Source organism: Penicillium chermesinum (genome assembly GCF_028974085.1).
Source record: "Penicillium chermesinum strain IBT 19713 chromosome Unknown utg000006l:1.0-2335141.0:1.0-2336784.0, whole genome shotgun sequence".
Taxonomy (NCBI): domain Eukaryota; kingdom Fungi; phylum Ascomycota; class Eurotiomycetes; order Eurotiales; family Aspergillaceae; genus Penicillium; species Penicillium chermesinum.
Genome location: NW_026695316.1, coordinates 1,968,698 through 1,984,021, shown reverse-complemented (window position 1 = coordinate 1,984,021; position 15,324 = coordinate 1,968,698). Strand labels below are relative to the sequence as shown.

Genomic DNA, 15,324 nt, shown 5'->3' with positions numbered 1-15,324 from the left:
AGAACCAGCTCGCGGTGCTGAATCGAACGAACGCAAGCAAAGAAATGGCAACAAATTGAATGATCTGGGCAGGTGTCAGTAGTGAAAGATGGAAAGAGGGGAAATACCAGAGATCTCCGCAAAAGCCAGAGAGGCCTGGAATTGAGGAGGTTGGAAGAGGCTGGGGACGTGTTTACTGTCCGGGTTGGCCCGACAACGTGTTTCAGCCGCACGGGCACCAATCACATTGGAGCAGATCACAGAACACATACAAGGCGTAACGCCGAAAACGCACAAAAAAAAAAAAGAAATAAAGAGAATATTATTCCTACTCTTATGCCTTTTTTCTTCTACACTAAGAATTTATTCAAGGAAATTGTGGTGGGGAATAGGCACTGACGGTATAATTGACTCTAGCGCGTACCGATATATGTTTTGTGCGCTGAAAGACCAATCAATTCCGGCAGCTAGCTATCTGCGAGGCATTGAGCAGTCGTATGACTGCGTTCCAATATAATCGCCAGCAGTAAATGAAGACACTCCTCGGGAGATAGGGAGAACAATCAGAAGATGGTGAGGCCAATAGGAATTCGATAATACTTGGTTGCTGTAGCCGAAGCTGGGGCGATGTAAGTGTGTTTCTTGACTATTGAGTCTATCTGGAGCTAGCTATAATGGGGGTGTCACGTGATGGTGCCGGCTTGGCGGGTGACAATATGCCCCTGGACGAAAAGCATCGTCCCGATGCGCTAAGAAAGAAAGGCAAAAGGAAGAGGAAAAAACGAGGAAAAGCCTGATAATGGAGATTCACTGGCATGCAAAGGTTCAGGGATTGGTCGACTGTTTGCGTTTCTTTGCGCTGGTTGTGGCCTTGAAAAGTTTGTCGTCCTCGCCAGGGTAGCAGACGTATTTTAAGGCACCCACGCTTTCGGTTGGTGTTGTGCCTGGCTTGTCGGCTTTCTCGTCAAAATAGCCTGGCTTGTAGAGGCTTGCTTCCATGTCTGCTGGTGTGCCATAGCCTTGAGGTTCGCTAACATAATAAGATCATTGTGTATTGGCTTAGCGACGGTGGACAGGATGGCCATTGCTTTTGGCCCAGGTTGCGCTGTCGTGGTCTTGACTTTTATTCCGTTCTAAGTCGCTAAGGCTTTCTTGTAACGTTTCTCGATAATCTGTATATCTTTCTGGATATTTGCTGCGATGTCTAGGCTCTTTGTGAGTGCTGGGAACGGGCTTTATAATTTGTTGTTGAGATAGCGGCTGTAGTAGCTTGGAGTGTGTTGGTTAGGCTTTTTAGGGTAGGGTTTGTTTTTTGTCGTAGTTCTATAGCGAGCTTCTGGGATTGATGGTTGGTGGGAGGTATGGCTTGGCTAGTCGGAGGTGTTGTTTTGGCAAAAGCTGGGTGATTAATAATATGTGTAAAAGAGGGTTTGCTATTATTGCCATGTATGAGACTGAGATCGAATATATTTTTTATGCTTCGGTCGAAAATGCGTTTTGTATGTTTGGCTACTCTGTTTATTTAGGAGTAGTGCTTCGGTTGCTGTGATTATGCCATATACCTAGATCTTGGTAATAACCTTTCTGTCTGTCTCGTCATGGTATATCCTTGTTAGATTTCGGTGGGCGTTGATAAAGTCCCTTGATGCCAGAACCGGATCTATTAGCCAGTCCTTCTGTGCGGTTTTGATCGTTGCATTGTTCTTGACGTTGGCTAGCGTTCCGTGGGATCTAAGGGCGTCAAGGCTGGTTAGAATATAGTAGCCGCGGTACAGTGCCACACATGGCACGCCGAAGACATAGAAGACTTGGATCGAGTGGCACCAGCTCGGCTTTGATATCGCCCGCTGTGTTGAAGTCCTCGGTCCACTTGCGTGCGCGTCGTGCCTTGGCCGAAATTGTTTTGGTCACCATGTAGACATGCTCGTCTGATAATTTATGTCCTGCCGGAGGCAATTGGTATTGTCCCTGGATAAACACCATTTCGTTGCTGAACACTTTTTGGGCGCAAGTTCCTTTCAGGAGCTTCATAATCATGACAGGATGGCCACCTTCTGTTTGACTTATATTGTTTCAAGATTCATATGTGAAACAGCCCATGTGTTGGCAGCTGCCAAGCTACAAGATGGGCTTCTTGGGGGAGATCTTGATCTTATTAGGAGCTCCCGAGGGAGCGGGCTATCTAGGCTAGGCATACAGGGCGGTAAAGGGCGGCAAGACGGCAACAGGTGCCCGACACAACAAAAGGCGTCTCGTCCTCGAGAAACATGATAACCTGCATGAATAACAATAAAGATTAAACAGGGATTAAACAAAAGGATTAGGCGTGGCGTTCGTCATACTCGCGGATCAGCTCCGCGCAGCCGATAAGATCTTCGACATTAACCCACTCATCCTCTGTTTCCGGACGGTTCGTCCAGCGGACGAGGTATTCAGTAATAAGTCTGCGCGTTCCGTCCTTTCGCTGACGCCCGCGGGCATGGCGTACTCTCTTATTCAGTAACTCCTCGACTTCGTAGACGGTATCCTGTGGAAAACGGTCGTCGGTAGTAGGTCGGTGCTCTCCTTCTTCTGGTGAGCGTTTCCAGGGGTCATCCCCCTGCGGTGCTGGTTCCAGGTAGGCCACACTAATCACTGGGTGAATCCGGCGCCAGCGTGCATCGTCTGCTGGGAGCTCAAGGTGGTACGCCGGTTTGCCCACTCTGCGGAGAACCTTGAAGGGTCCTGCATATTTTTGTGCAAGCTTTCGAGGGAGTCCAACATTGGCAGGAATATCGTAGGCTGTCCTAAGCCTCAAGTAGACTAATTGCCCTTCAGTAAAATGGATAGGTGCATGCTGAGCGTCGTAACGTTTCTTCATTGCCATTGCTGCGAACTTGATTGCTGTCTCAGCGTCGACTCGAGCGGAAAAGGTCTTATCCGGTTGGGCCGCTTGTCTAAGCAGGTCCCAAGGTTGGCGGAGTTCCATCCCGTAAAGCTGCTGATGAGGTGTCATACCGGTTGGCGTTTTCAGAGAGGAGTTTAAAGCCATCTGGATTGCGGGGATAGCCAGCGGCCATTGATGCATGTCCTCATAAAGGGCGGCAAGACGGCAACACCATGTCAGGAATATGAGCGCAATCAACAAAGGGCATCCCGAGTCCCTCGAGCAGGGATTTCGTTCAGCAAACTGAACAACTCCGAGGGTCCAAGTGGCTCCAGTGCCCTGGCAATGTTGCTGCCCTTCGTTATATGTTAAGTAGGTGCTGTTGCCAAGGGGCTTGTTCTCTAGAGTAGATTCGGAAAGACCGTCCGAGACAGTCTTTGCTCAGATCACGGCCAATTTCTTCCTTTCGAAATTCTCCTTCGAGAGGTTCCAGCATAATTCGAAACTGTACAACAGGGCAATATTTTGACCTTCGTAACTTCTCAACCAGCCATATATACCACAAAACAGGAACAAATCAAGTGAGTGCCCTGACTTTCGGTATTAAGGCAGCCATCGCTTTGTATAATTGAACTCGATCTTGTAGCCACCGTCTAGTGCAAGTCGGCTGGTAGATATTGGCGTTTTCTTTTCAATTCCCTTCTAAAGAGACCATGAATTGTTGCCATCAGCTCTAGCGAACACCGCTGCAGATACTGAACTAGTAATTTTAGCAAGACTCATAGAAAATTCAGCAATGGTAACTTACACAGGCCACCTTCATCAAATGGGGGAAATTGCTCCAGCAAATCCGCTGTCACGAGAAATTTCCCTCTTTCGGACATCCAAATGGCGTTCATGGCATTCATGTCACAATTTAATCACTGCTTTGAACTGCTTTGTTGCTTATCAAGTGAATTGTAGGTATACCGGTAAACATATTGCTTCCGGGTCAACGAAGCAAGTATGTCGCCACAAGGAATTCCCGAAAACCCGTATGATAGAAGGATACTGATTCCGCACACTGTTACTGATCTTTCACTCTCGACCCATTCACTTGCATTTCGATTGCTTAGGGATGATACGAGATCAACGTACGCCCATAGGTCAATATGCGCCCACCTCGATCGAAATGCCAGAAGGCGTAGTATTTGACTTGGCAGGGCAGGCAGGGGTAGAGTTCGAGGGGGCTTTGAATCTCTTGGATAATTGCCAGTGGAAATGGCAAACAGCCCAGGTAAAGGCCCAAGAACATTCTTGCTATAGGTCTCCAACTTCAAGACAGGAGCTCGAAAGAAGGAAGAAGCAACCAGTCAGTAAATGTCCTTGTATCTAGTACAAGCCCCTGAAGACAGTTATATCCTCTGAAAAAGCAAAGATTTTGTTGACATAGTAATAGCATCGCTTGAGAAGTGTCAGTCCGACATGTGTTGTTGCTTCGTGTTTCTATCGGATGAAGTTGGATAGATTTTCTCAGCCTGATATATCGGCCGCCCCGGAGATGGGCTCTGCCAGCAAAAAAAAGTGGTGCGTGGGGATGGGGATGGGTCGCCAGTGTCCTTTGCGATCCGCAGATGATATACATATAGTACAGAGAATGTCAGGGAGATCTGCTGTACAGCTAATGGTATTAGGGCGGAAAGCGAAGATAATTCCGGCTGCCCAAAGTTTCCGGGGAGTAGATGGAGCACGATAAGTGTTTTGGGTGAAATAGCGAGTCATAATGGGTAAATAGATGGAGGTTATCTCTCCAATCATGTTTCTCATAAACCTTCAGCCCGCCATTAAGCCGGTCGATGGCCTGTTGCATGGGTCTGCGTCAGCGTTTTGCCCGTTGTTCGGGAATTTCATACATCCAATTGATGTATGAGTGTCCTTGCTGATTTTACCTCTGGGTATGCTGGTGTTTCTTTTTCTCCAAAGTATATAGTTTTATAAAATTGACCAAGAAGGCATTTTTGAATGCCCATAGGTTTCTGGTTTGACAGCAGCCCATTCTCTGCCCCCAGATAATTCGCTGTAACCGAACTGATTTCAGTGGAGTCTTCGAAGTCTCTGGTTCTTTCGAAAGTTGGAGAGATTTTCGTTTTTGATAGCGATTGACTCTTCGTGACGGGAAAATCATAAAAAGCACATATCGCAGTAGGAGGATCTCGAGACTTCACAACTAGGTGTGTGGTGTAGTGCCAAGTTGATTTCGTAGACCATTTTTTCTGGTTAATGGTCAGCTTTCAAGATCCTCAAGCTGAAAAGGTTATGGGGTGGTAGAAATAAGAGAATTCCAAGAGTAAAAAACCCACCATCATGATTCGAGTGTTGATCAAGTGTTGATATGCTCTTTAGTACAAACGTGAGCTCAAGGCGGCTCACCTGTGGGATAGGGAAGAGGATTATGAGTAATGACGAACCATCAGGAGACGAAGGGGGAACTTGAATAGTCTCTTGAACGGGAAGTGAAATAGGCCAAGGAAGAATCGACGGGAATAGAAGTTGAAGGAACAAGAAGTCATAAACGTGTGGAGGGGGTTCTAGTGAACCAAGAAAACAACATAGAAGATGAGAAGGGTAGTGAGAAAGGTTCCGCTATTCAGAACACGAAGTACCATCGATCAAGAATAGCAAGAGGAGCAAAATATAGTAACATGGAAAACTAAGAAACAGAAGATTACAAAACTGCTATCAGGCGGGGGTCGATCTGAAGAAAGCAAACGAGCTGACTGACGATTGCTGGAAACTTGTATGCTAGACATTTCGGGTGATGGATCTACTGCTATTCCAGTCGTACAAGACGGAGGGGCGGCTAAAGAAGCTGAAATTCTACAAGCTCTGGATCATTTCCTTCTGACATTCAGGTCCGCACTCACCGGTCGCCCTGCCTTCAGTTGCGACACATGGCGCACAGATCGCAACTCGAAAAGAAGCGAGAAGAATCAGGTTACCAGTTTAGAGACTGGCCACGGCGTTCTAATGTAAAGCCCAAGCTGGACAGTGATGTATTAGCTCGCGCTGGTTACAAAGAATATAGCAAGTACCCTGTCTACACAGCACAGCTGCAAAAGAATACAGAATAAGCACCACCATTATAAAGGGGGGGGAAAGAAAGCATCCGCTCATCAACAGAAATGGGTATAATATCTCTTCTCCAATTCGGAGTCGCGCAAAGAAACCAGTAGCAGGAGAAAGAGACACAATCCCATAAGACAGGAGGCCACTTCAACCAACGGGCAACCAATCCTCCAAAGTAGTCAGATGTACAACGCTGGCATGAGTGCATCAAGGCATAAGCGGGGAAAGGTAGCATCATGGAATAGCTACATAGCCGTGGAAAAGAAATAGTGACGCTAGAGACAGAAATAGCATATGGCATAACACAGTGAGCTTGTCGTCGTAGGTCATCAGAATCGTACAATCATATCACCGTAACGGGGAGCCCGTGGCGTGCAAATCTTCCAACCTGGAGGGAACTTTTGCTCGACTCGCTCTTCCAATCGCAAGAGATAGCAATTGTAATTAATAAAGAAAAATCACAATGACGATGAAAACCAGAGAATCCTCCCAGTTCGATGAGATGGGTTGCTTTTGAATCAACGCGATAGCGAGGCCCGCGAGAGCCGCCAACGCTGTAAAGTACCCAACCCAGGCGCTTTTTTGTGGTTCCAACACCAGAACTTTTTTTTGCGGGATTCCAATCTAATCAAATATCCACCCAAAGAAAATAACAATGCGAATAAGAATGATGTAGGCTTTTTTTTTTTCAAGTAGCCACTGTCGGCTATACCAACAAATGCCCAAAAAAGACGACCAAATTAACAACATGGGAAGGCCCTTCTCTCACTCAGAAACGTAGCAAGAAGCAGCTGTCGCATAAGACTCAGTTCAGGACACAGGCAAATACTAGACTACTCAGACACGGTAGCTCGACCGGCTGGACCGGTGAGCCCGTTCTGTTCGTCTTTCTTCGCGTGCGCGCCGATCCTGCCTGTCTTCCAGACGGCGGTTACCAGCAGTCGTATGATCCGAGTAAGAAGAGCCAACTCCCGTGATGTACTTCTTCGGTCGTGGCTTTTGAGTTCCGTTAGTGATGTTCAGCGAGGCGGCACCTTCATCTCCAGTGCGGATGTTGATGGATTTGCCTGCGAGACCATCCTTGTCAAAGCCAATAGTCATTCCGTTCATGGAGAGAATCATCTGGCTCGTGTCACTAGCCAGCTTGGATGCTCCCCCGCTACCTCGACTGCTATTCGAGCGGCTGTTCTGGCTACCATCGCTGGCTGGCCCGGCAGCTCTCTTCGCACCCAAGGTCTCTTCAGACGCAGGCAGCTCGTTGGCCAAAGCCCGACCAGATTGTCTGGCGATATACTGCTCAATCTCCGACTCGGCTTCCTCCAGGCTGACCGTGCTATCCGGGTGGTAGTAGACTTGCTCTGGACGTCGGCGGAGCGACTGTGAGTTGTTCACAGCCACGCGAGCGACACCGCGGTTGCTTTCGTGATAAGAAGTAGACCGCTTGCTTGCACGCATGCTCTGACTCCGATCCAGGGGAATGTCTCTTGACAGACGACGGTTGGCATACTCCGAAGGCAGGACGTCATCAAACTCCGGCTCAACTGCTTGAGACTGCCGGCGCCTGGCAGATGGTACTACACTAGTAGTGACACTCTTGCGGGGCTCTGGGCGTTTGGGCTCCTGGTGGATTTGCGGGGCAGGCTTCCGTCGCTGGACAGGCGGAGGGGGTGGTGGCATCAACACAGCATCGTCCTCGTCATCATATCCTCGAGGCTCCCGGCTTGGTTTCATGGATCCACGGCCACGAGGTCTCTCAGGCGGGATGGTTGAGCGTAATAATCCTCCAATGATTCATCATCCCATCCTGGGAACACATCGTCCATCGGTGGTGGTGGTGGCTGTGGCTGGCCATACATCGATGCACGGCGAGAACGAGACGGAGGCCTCCTAGACTCGGATCTCTCGCGACTCTCTAAAGCATAGTCTGGTCCATATTCCGAAGGGGCATAGAAAGAGCCGCCGTAGGGGGGACGATCCATAGCCATGGGGGTTAGGCCACGCTGATGGTGGCGGTCCACGCTCGAACTGTGAGTGCACCGGGGATGAGGGCGTAACCATGAGATGGAGCCATTGCCCAACTGGACGGTCTTTCCGGGTGGTAGTGGTACGACTGTGTTCGAACAGGACGATTGGATCGACTTGAGTGGTATTGCACGTCAGCTTCGTAGCGGCTAGGTTGGTGTGGCATAGGGATGCCGTCCGGCATAGGCGGGCGAAAGCTGTAGGCATATGGCAGGTCCATGGTTCGGGGTTCGACGGGAGTCGAGGGGGTATTGGTAGGCACCTTCGTAATAGATCTCGGGCTGGTAGGAGTGTCGGAGCGAGTCCCGACGACGAGGCTTGTTCTGCACCACGGGAGCATGGTGGTGGTACCCCATCATCCTCTCCTCGCGGGCGGGCCGGCGCTCCTTTTCTTTGCGTTCTTTGCGACTGGAGGGTTTGCGGACGATGTCTCTATTGGGCCCGTCTAACTGTTTAAGAGGGCCCGGGGGGCTCTTTCCGCCTGACGGCCCGGATTGGGTGCTGTTAAAGGTGGCAGCGGTGCGACTAGAATAACCTGAGTCACTTGCGCCGTCGATAGGCTCGTGGAATCGTGGATCCAACCTGTTCGATGCTACTTTGGCACCAATGTTCGCTTCCCGCTGAGATTCGGGTATTGGTTCGTGCGTGGTGTCGTCCCAGTCTTCAACGAAGGCTGGGCGAGGAACTTTCCCAGCCATGGCTGACTGCAGGGGCGGAGGAGGTGGGAACTAGCACGGTTCTTTTGTCAGTCATGAATTAAGGGAGAAAGGGCCCAAAGCAGGAAGCAGGTCCCCAAGCGATACGTGGGTTTGCAGCCGGCCAGCGACGACAGACTGCAGCGGGGACTAGGGCGGGACACGGGTAAGGATCTACCTGGTTTCACTTACATCAAGCCACCGACACTCGCCAAATGGAATGAGTCAGGGGAGGGGTGATTCTTCTTTCCCTTTCCTTCGAGGGGTTCCCAGGTCCCAAGCGGCTTTGGCCACGGGAGTTCCTGCCTCGGGATCGCACAGTGTGGGAATTTTTTTTTTTCTGTCCAGACCCGAAAAAAAAAAAGAGAAGAAAGTACTATTGGGCCAACCCACAAAGGGGGAGACCGAGAACCAGATGGGGACCTGCCGATCGAATAGGAAGACGTTGCAAGGGAGAAGGGTCAGCGAGTCGAGAGAGCAAAGAGGTACTTCTCGGATCGCAGTGTCTCCATCGAAATTGGGCGGACAGGAGACGGGGAACGGATCGGGCGCAGATGGCAGCGTTGGGTGTCGTGGGTCACCAAAAGGGCAGATGAGTGGCCGGGAAGAGGCTGCACGCTGCAGATGGCCTGCTTTGGGCTGTTGAAATCTCGAGATGGACTTTTTTTTTTCTCTGCCTGACGGGTACCCAGATGTGGGGATGGTGTTTGGTGGAGCTGGGCAGAGAGAGGGGTTGATAATGAGATAAGAGGGCCCCCGAACAAGAACAGAGGAACAAGAACACAAAGGAAGGAAAAGAACCGGAGGAAGAAGAGAGATAGAGAGTCAGAGAGGCAATAAGGCCAAACCAAAAGGGAGAAATGGTTGTACGAAGGAGGCTCTCGGGGCCATCGGTACCCAACAAGAGGAAAAGAGAAAAAGCGCAAAGTGGGGGAATCCGTCATCAATTAAATGGAGGCGCCCAAGTTAAACTCGCGGACCCGCTCGCGAGATCCATGGATCGTCTTGTTTTCTTTTTTCCCTTTTACGTTTTTTTTTTCTGCTGAGGGACTTTCTGCTGAGGGACTTTCTCCTGTCCTTCTGATCAACAGTCACTGTTACCAGTGCCAGTGCCATATTGCCCTATTCTTCACTTCTCTGTGTATTGGGGGCCTGCAACTATGCTGATTCTGGCCCAACTGCGTTAGTCATTGCGGCCCGACTCTCGCCTCCACTGCGAAATCAACGAATCTATGGATCTATGAATCTATGAAGTTATGAAGTTATGAATCTGGATCTAGTCAGAGGAATCCGACCCCTTCCACGATATACACAATGATAATAGCAGGGGCTTGAACCGTATCCATGTACCCACGCAAATAGGGTTCGCCAAACTGGGGTATACAATGCCAATTGTACCTGGTACCGAGGAAAAAGTCGGTGGGGGAAGTCCTCAGTGGAATCGCCACTGCCCAGTGGAGTCCAGGACGGGCGCTAGAAGCCGAAGCTACTTCTCTCTGACCCAAAATAACTTGCCTGCACAACGCTGGTCATTTCCACCCGGGCAAGCGGCTACATGTGGCTGTCTGTCAATGGTTGTCGCGCTACCCTCGAAGGATTTCCTGCATGAGTCATCTCTGTCCCCCTCTTCCCTCTGCTCTAGCCCAGTAACCTGCCCTTCGCCTTTCTGTGGACTCATATACTGCCCCTTCCCACGTCATGTACCCTGGCTCTGTCCTCGCCGACTTCGTACTCGCTGACTTCTGTACCTTCTTGTCACTATAACTCGGATTTCCTCGAACCGGGGAACTTCTTCCAGGTTGCCATGACTTGCAGCACGGACGGGCTAATACTTCCTAGCCCGACTCTCCCTCTTCGCCTCCTTGCGTCGTAATTGTATTCCTTCCCGCACGTGCGGGAGAGCACGATCTCTGCACGATAAGAAACGCCATTGAAGGTCAATGCTGTCGCCTCCGGACTTTATTCGGTATGGCAGTCTACAATTGTCTAGGAAGGGAGCGGGGACAGAAAGGGGGGGGGGGCATGAAAGTCTGTCATTCCACGGGAAGTGGGAACCCTATCCACAAGGCTTCGAGATTGTACTAGTTCCAAGTTTCCAAGTCACAGTCTTGTATACCTAGACCTTCTTCCCATGCGGCTCAATCCCCGTCCCTGAATCCGTAAAGATCCGACACTCCCTTCACGCCCCGTCACACACATACTTTCCCTCCCCGCCATGCCCTTCCTTTTCGTTTTCTTCGCCTCTGCCTCCTGCCATAGAAGCCCTTCCATGTGGGGGGACTCCGATCTGCAGTACTGTAAGCTCCTTGCCAGCCACGATCGCGAGCCGATCAGCGCGTCCGGACAATTAACCCTGCGCTGAACCTAAACGGGATTGACTCGCATCGCATGGACTCTCTTTCCCGGGATCCTTGAAGTGCTTCTCTATGGCCACTGTTTCGGAAAGATAAGTCGTCCCTCATGCGACCTTCACCCCCTTGCTTCGTGGTCTGCAGGAGGGCATCAGCTGGTGGTCAATGCCTTCACCGCTTCTTTCCGGGCTGCGATAGCGAGAGGGGGAAATTTCGGGGGGCTGCGGTAGTGATTGTGGTCGGACGATTTTTCCTGACTACTGGTGATGGCTAGACGTTTCGATCCCTGGTCTCCTGGGGCCTCGGTCCAATGACCTTGATGAGGGGGTTCTGAGAGGGAGGGTGGCAGTGAAGGGGCGAGGGTCCACGTTTCCGGTGCGCGATGAGAGTGAGCTGTGGTGGCCAGTGCGGACGGGGTTGTACGAGACAGTAGTTTTGGCGAAGGGCGTGGGCCGATAAGCCGCCAATAGATCTTGTGCTACGATGGGTCTTTTGAAGGGTGATGCACATTTTTAATGTTGCAACTCAGATGGGTTGGGCTTATTCTCCTAGGGCTTGACTTGGCATGGATGCTACTACGGATTCCGGTGTCGACGCGTCCTGTTCGGTCCCAATTCCCCGATAGGAATACTGAGAGAATCGGGTCGTCGCTACAGAGCGACCAGAAGTGCCCGTATTCTGAGGCCTTGAAGCATGGAGCTGCTTTAATCTATTCCGTAGAAATCAAACTCCGTGGAAGCGACTTAAATGTAGCCTTTGTCAGATCACGCATAATCTGTTAGCCCTATGAAGTATACGAGTCACCCATGAGGATCTTGCCATGCCTTGTTAGCTCGATGGCCCCTGGGTGTATACTAATATGCTCTGGGGAAATGATAATTGAAACTTCCGAGGCTCCAAGGTTAAGAAAGTAAAAATGATTCAGTTTCTGCCAACCCTCCAGGGCTGTAGCTGGACCTAAACTTCTATTACTACTATTACAACCGGGTAGACCCAGGTACATAAGAAGAGCAAATAATTCCCTCTATCCGTCTCTCTATCCGCGATTCCCTCCTCCCCTCGCTCCGGATCCCTCCCATTGGATAAGCGCCCAGCAAATGCCGAGTGGCAACAGGCAACAATCAGGTCTTGCGCAAAGAAAGAGCTATCCACCCGAAAAGCCGATAAACAGCAATAATGCCTATCAGGATACCAACCCATTTCCCAGTCCTGCCAGTCGCATACCCATAGGACTCCAAGACCCCCGTGCCTCGGATCTGGCATTGAGAGGCCAAGTCCGTGACGTACATGCAATGGCATCCGTGGCCGCAGGAATAGTTTCGTCGTGAAAACTCGTTGACCATCATTCCCTGGAACACATAGGCCTGGACACAGTTAGACTCACAACAAAAAGGTCATCACGAGGGATCTTGCATACCTGATAGTCGATGTAGTGGAACACATAGCGCCAGAATGGGTTCAGAATCGTCGGCGATACCAGAAACCCGCCCACGCTCATCCACAGGCCGTTTGCGAACGCGACGAGTGCGAGGGCAATCACGAAATTCGGGAATATGGACGACACAAGCACGACGAGCGATTCTGCGGCGACGAGGTCCAGGAAGAGCCACATCACCCATGTGAAGAAGGCGTCGGCGCTGGGGTCGAAGTTGGATAGCCAATATGAAATGATGGAGAATAAGACAGATATCAAGACTAGAGAGAAGCGGTTAGGAGGGATGATAACGGTCAATAAGGCGAGGAAGACATACAGAGAAAAGGAAGCCCGATTAGAAAGTTGGAGACTATGAAAGGGGTCGCTCCATAGAGGCCATTCGCTCGTTCTTTGGAAAATGTCTGCCGGTCCTCCAGAAAGGCTGGCACGTAGGCCACGGCCATAAACGACATAAAGGCGGAGCCGAAGAACTGCAAACATCAGCGTCCAGATTCAGGGGCTACTAGAGTCGAAGGCACTCACAATTGCGTTGGTAAAGGGTTGGATCGATTCTTGAGTTGTGCTGAGACGTAGCCATACTGTGCCCATCATGATAGCAAGACCTAGGACCCATTAGTACCATTCGAAGAAACTGCAAGTAATGCTTGCACCACTCTGCTAAGGAAACCATCGTTGCCGTAGATGGCGTCTGTGTCCATAAGATAAATGCTTACCAAGATACATCACAATTCGGATCCCGTACGCCACAACATCACGAAAGCTCTTGATAAGCGACCGGTGGAGGAGAGTGAGTGTGATTTGCGCCATGTTTGGACGACCGGCAGAGTCGAGGTTCTCCGCCGTTGCCTTCTCTCCCCGTTCTTCGGTGGTAATTATTTCACTCGTCAATGCTTTAGCATCGGGGGATTGGGCCCATGTATCCTGGATGCCTTGGACCCGCGAAACCGCATCTTCGTCGGCGACCGCAAAGTCCGAGCTGACAATATCAAGAAGGTACTCAGCAGGATTGACATATTCTGGAATCCGGCTCCCTGTCGCTCCTTCGATGTAGCCGTACAAGTTTGCGGTGGGACCAAAGAAGCAGGTCTTGCCACCAGACAGAAGCAGAAGTTTGTCGAATACCTCAAAAGTCCTGGTCGAGGGCTGGTGAATACTCGCAATAACAATGATTTTGTTCTTCTCGGCAACCTTTTTGATGTACGACATGACTTCAAAACTTGCCTTCGAGTCTAGGCCGCTCGTTGGCTCGTCCAGGAAGAGTATGCGTGGGCAGGTGATGAGTTGGCTAGCAATACTCAATCGTCGTTTCTGACCACCGCTGAGGCCCTTGCGAATTGGAGTACCGACGAGGGTTTTGGATTGCTGCAGGAGCCCGAAAGAAGCCATGGAAAGACCCACACGATCTGCACGCTCGCGGCTGGAAATCGAACTATGAAGACCAAGTTAGTTCATTGGTTCTATACAACACAAGGCAAACACCGATAAATACCTTGGAAGAGAGAGGTCCGCGGCAAATTTGAGAGTTTCCTCCACCGTGACCGAGCCGATAAGAGCGTCTTCCTGCTCTACATAGGAGGTCATGCGGCGAAAAGCAGCTTTATCAACCTCTTTTCCGTTGACGACACAAGTCCCAGCAACCCTGGCCCCTGGGGCCACTGTACGGCGCGCCAAAGCATTGAGCAGGGTTGTTTTGCCGCATCCAGAGGGGCCCATCAGGGCAACGAGTTCTCCTATGTCCGAATTAGCACCCGGCTACTCAGACATTCATGTCGACTTGAAATCTGGTTGCGAACCTTTCTGCACATGACCGCAAATATCCGAGACTAGATTCAACGGCGCCTTCGTCTTCCGATCCTTCACCGTCACTGTCACACCACTCCATGAGAACGTATCGACGGACGAATTAACCAGCCAGTCTGTGCTGCGCTCAACCGCACCATCGGGGTCTGCCATTTTGGCGCGGAAGTAGGACAAACTAGCGAGACGCGAGATCGGAAAATAGAAGGTGACAACAAAAGACGGAAGAAATAGATTGAAGTAGGACAATAATGGCCGCGTGCAGAAAATGGACTGGGAATGCAGAGCTTTGATATGAAAATAAAACCATTTAAAAGCCGCCTTGAAGAAACCCCGAAAAACATGTTTTATGTGATCTTCAATCTAAGCCAATAGAGCTGACCATCTGAGCCTCCGCCTGCGGTCGCCGAGGAATGCTGTACTTTCGCTTCCTCATCGTGACCTCGCCGAGCCGCCACCCCCACACGCCTGGGCTAAGATAAGCGGAGGCCGATCCGCCCAGGTGGTCGCCGTCCTCCGCGGGCTCTATTGGTCGTCGATCGGATCCCGTCTAATGACTCAGATCGAGGCTTGGAATTTAGGTCAAGATAATTCAAGGGAAGTGGATCCCGATACGGTCGCCGTTCTGGGTTCCGTTCTGGGTTCCGTTCTGGGTTCCGTCTCTTAAGTCTCGGCATTCCAAACGTTGCACGGCTAAATATATACTCGGGGATATACTGAGATGTGCATATTTTGTTCCGAACTCAAAACCTGAACTCTCTGATCTCATTACGGAATCTCAAAAGTATCAGAACTGGAGGAGATGTCTAGACTCCGTAGATCTTCCCTGACTGGTCCCCGAGCTGCCCCTTCATCGCCACTTAGCGAACACGGAAAATGCGTGAAAATGTCACGCTTGCCGGCTCTGATCTCCTGACGAAATGCTTTTTGTAGCCGCCCGACGAAGATTTGTGACAACCTTTGGAGAATCAGTGCCAGAGGTAGGTCGATGTGATTTTGCGATCAGCTGTAGAGCCTTATCATATCATCTCGTTGGCTGGGAGGTTCAGCCTTGGAAAGGTTGGATGTTTGTCG

At 50.5% G+C, this 15,324-nt stretch overlaps 5 protein-coding genes across 5 annotated transcripts; all 5 read right to left on the bottom strand.

The window, feature by feature from the left end:
* Window positions 1-1,541: 1,541 nt before the first annotated feature.
* On the bottom strand, window positions 1,542-1,962 carry N7468_008563 (uncharacterized protein; the record flags this gene model as incomplete). Its single annotated transcript, XM_058477859.1, has 2 exons — window positions 1,542-1,710; window positions 1,763-1,962. 2 exons carry the CDS (start codon window positions 1,960-1,962, stop codon window positions 1,542-1,544), a joined length of 369 nt encoding a protein of 122 aa, XP_058328204.1.
* A 337-nt stretch (window positions 1,963-2,299) lies between these two features.
* N7468_008562 (chromo domain-containing protein) lies at window positions 2,300-3,046 on the bottom strand (the record flags this gene model as incomplete). Its single annotated transcript, XM_058477858.1, has 1 exon — window positions 2,300-3,046. The coding sequence occupies one exon, from the start codon at window positions 3,044-3,046 to the stop codon at window positions 2,300-2,302; it is 747 nt and encodes a 248-aa protein (XP_058328203.1).
* Window positions 3,047-6,787: 3,741 nt separating this feature from the next.
* Window positions 6,788-7,681, bottom strand: N7468_008561 (uncharacterized protein; the record flags this gene model as incomplete). The annotated part of the gene is made up of 1 exon (XM_058477857.1): window positions 6,788-7,681. The coding sequence occupies one exon, from the start codon at window positions 7,679-7,681 to the stop codon at window positions 6,788-6,790; it is 894 nt and encodes a 297-aa protein (XP_058328202.1).
* A 440-nt stretch (window positions 7,682-8,121) lies between these two features.
* Window positions 8,122-8,670, bottom strand: N7468_008560 (uncharacterized protein; the record flags this gene model as incomplete). Its single annotated transcript, XM_058477856.1, has 1 exon — window positions 8,122-8,670. One exon carries the CDS (start codon window positions 8,668-8,670, stop codon window positions 8,122-8,124), a length of 549 nt encoding a protein of 182 aa, XP_058328201.1.
* A 3,469-nt stretch (window positions 8,671-12,139) lies between these two features.
* N7468_008559 (putative ABC transporter) lies at window positions 12,140-14,406 on the bottom strand (the record flags this gene model as incomplete). Its single annotated transcript, XM_058477855.1, has 7 exons — window positions 12,140-12,382; window positions 12,436-12,713; window positions 12,770-12,923; window positions 12,976-13,055; window positions 13,167-13,882; window positions 13,943-14,183; window positions 14,247-14,406. The coding sequence occupies 7 exons, from the start codon at window positions 14,404-14,406 to the stop codon at window positions 12,140-12,142; spliced, it is 1,872 nt and encodes a 623-aa protein (XP_058328200.1).
* Between the last annotated feature and the right edge of the window lie 918 nt (window positions 14,407-15,324).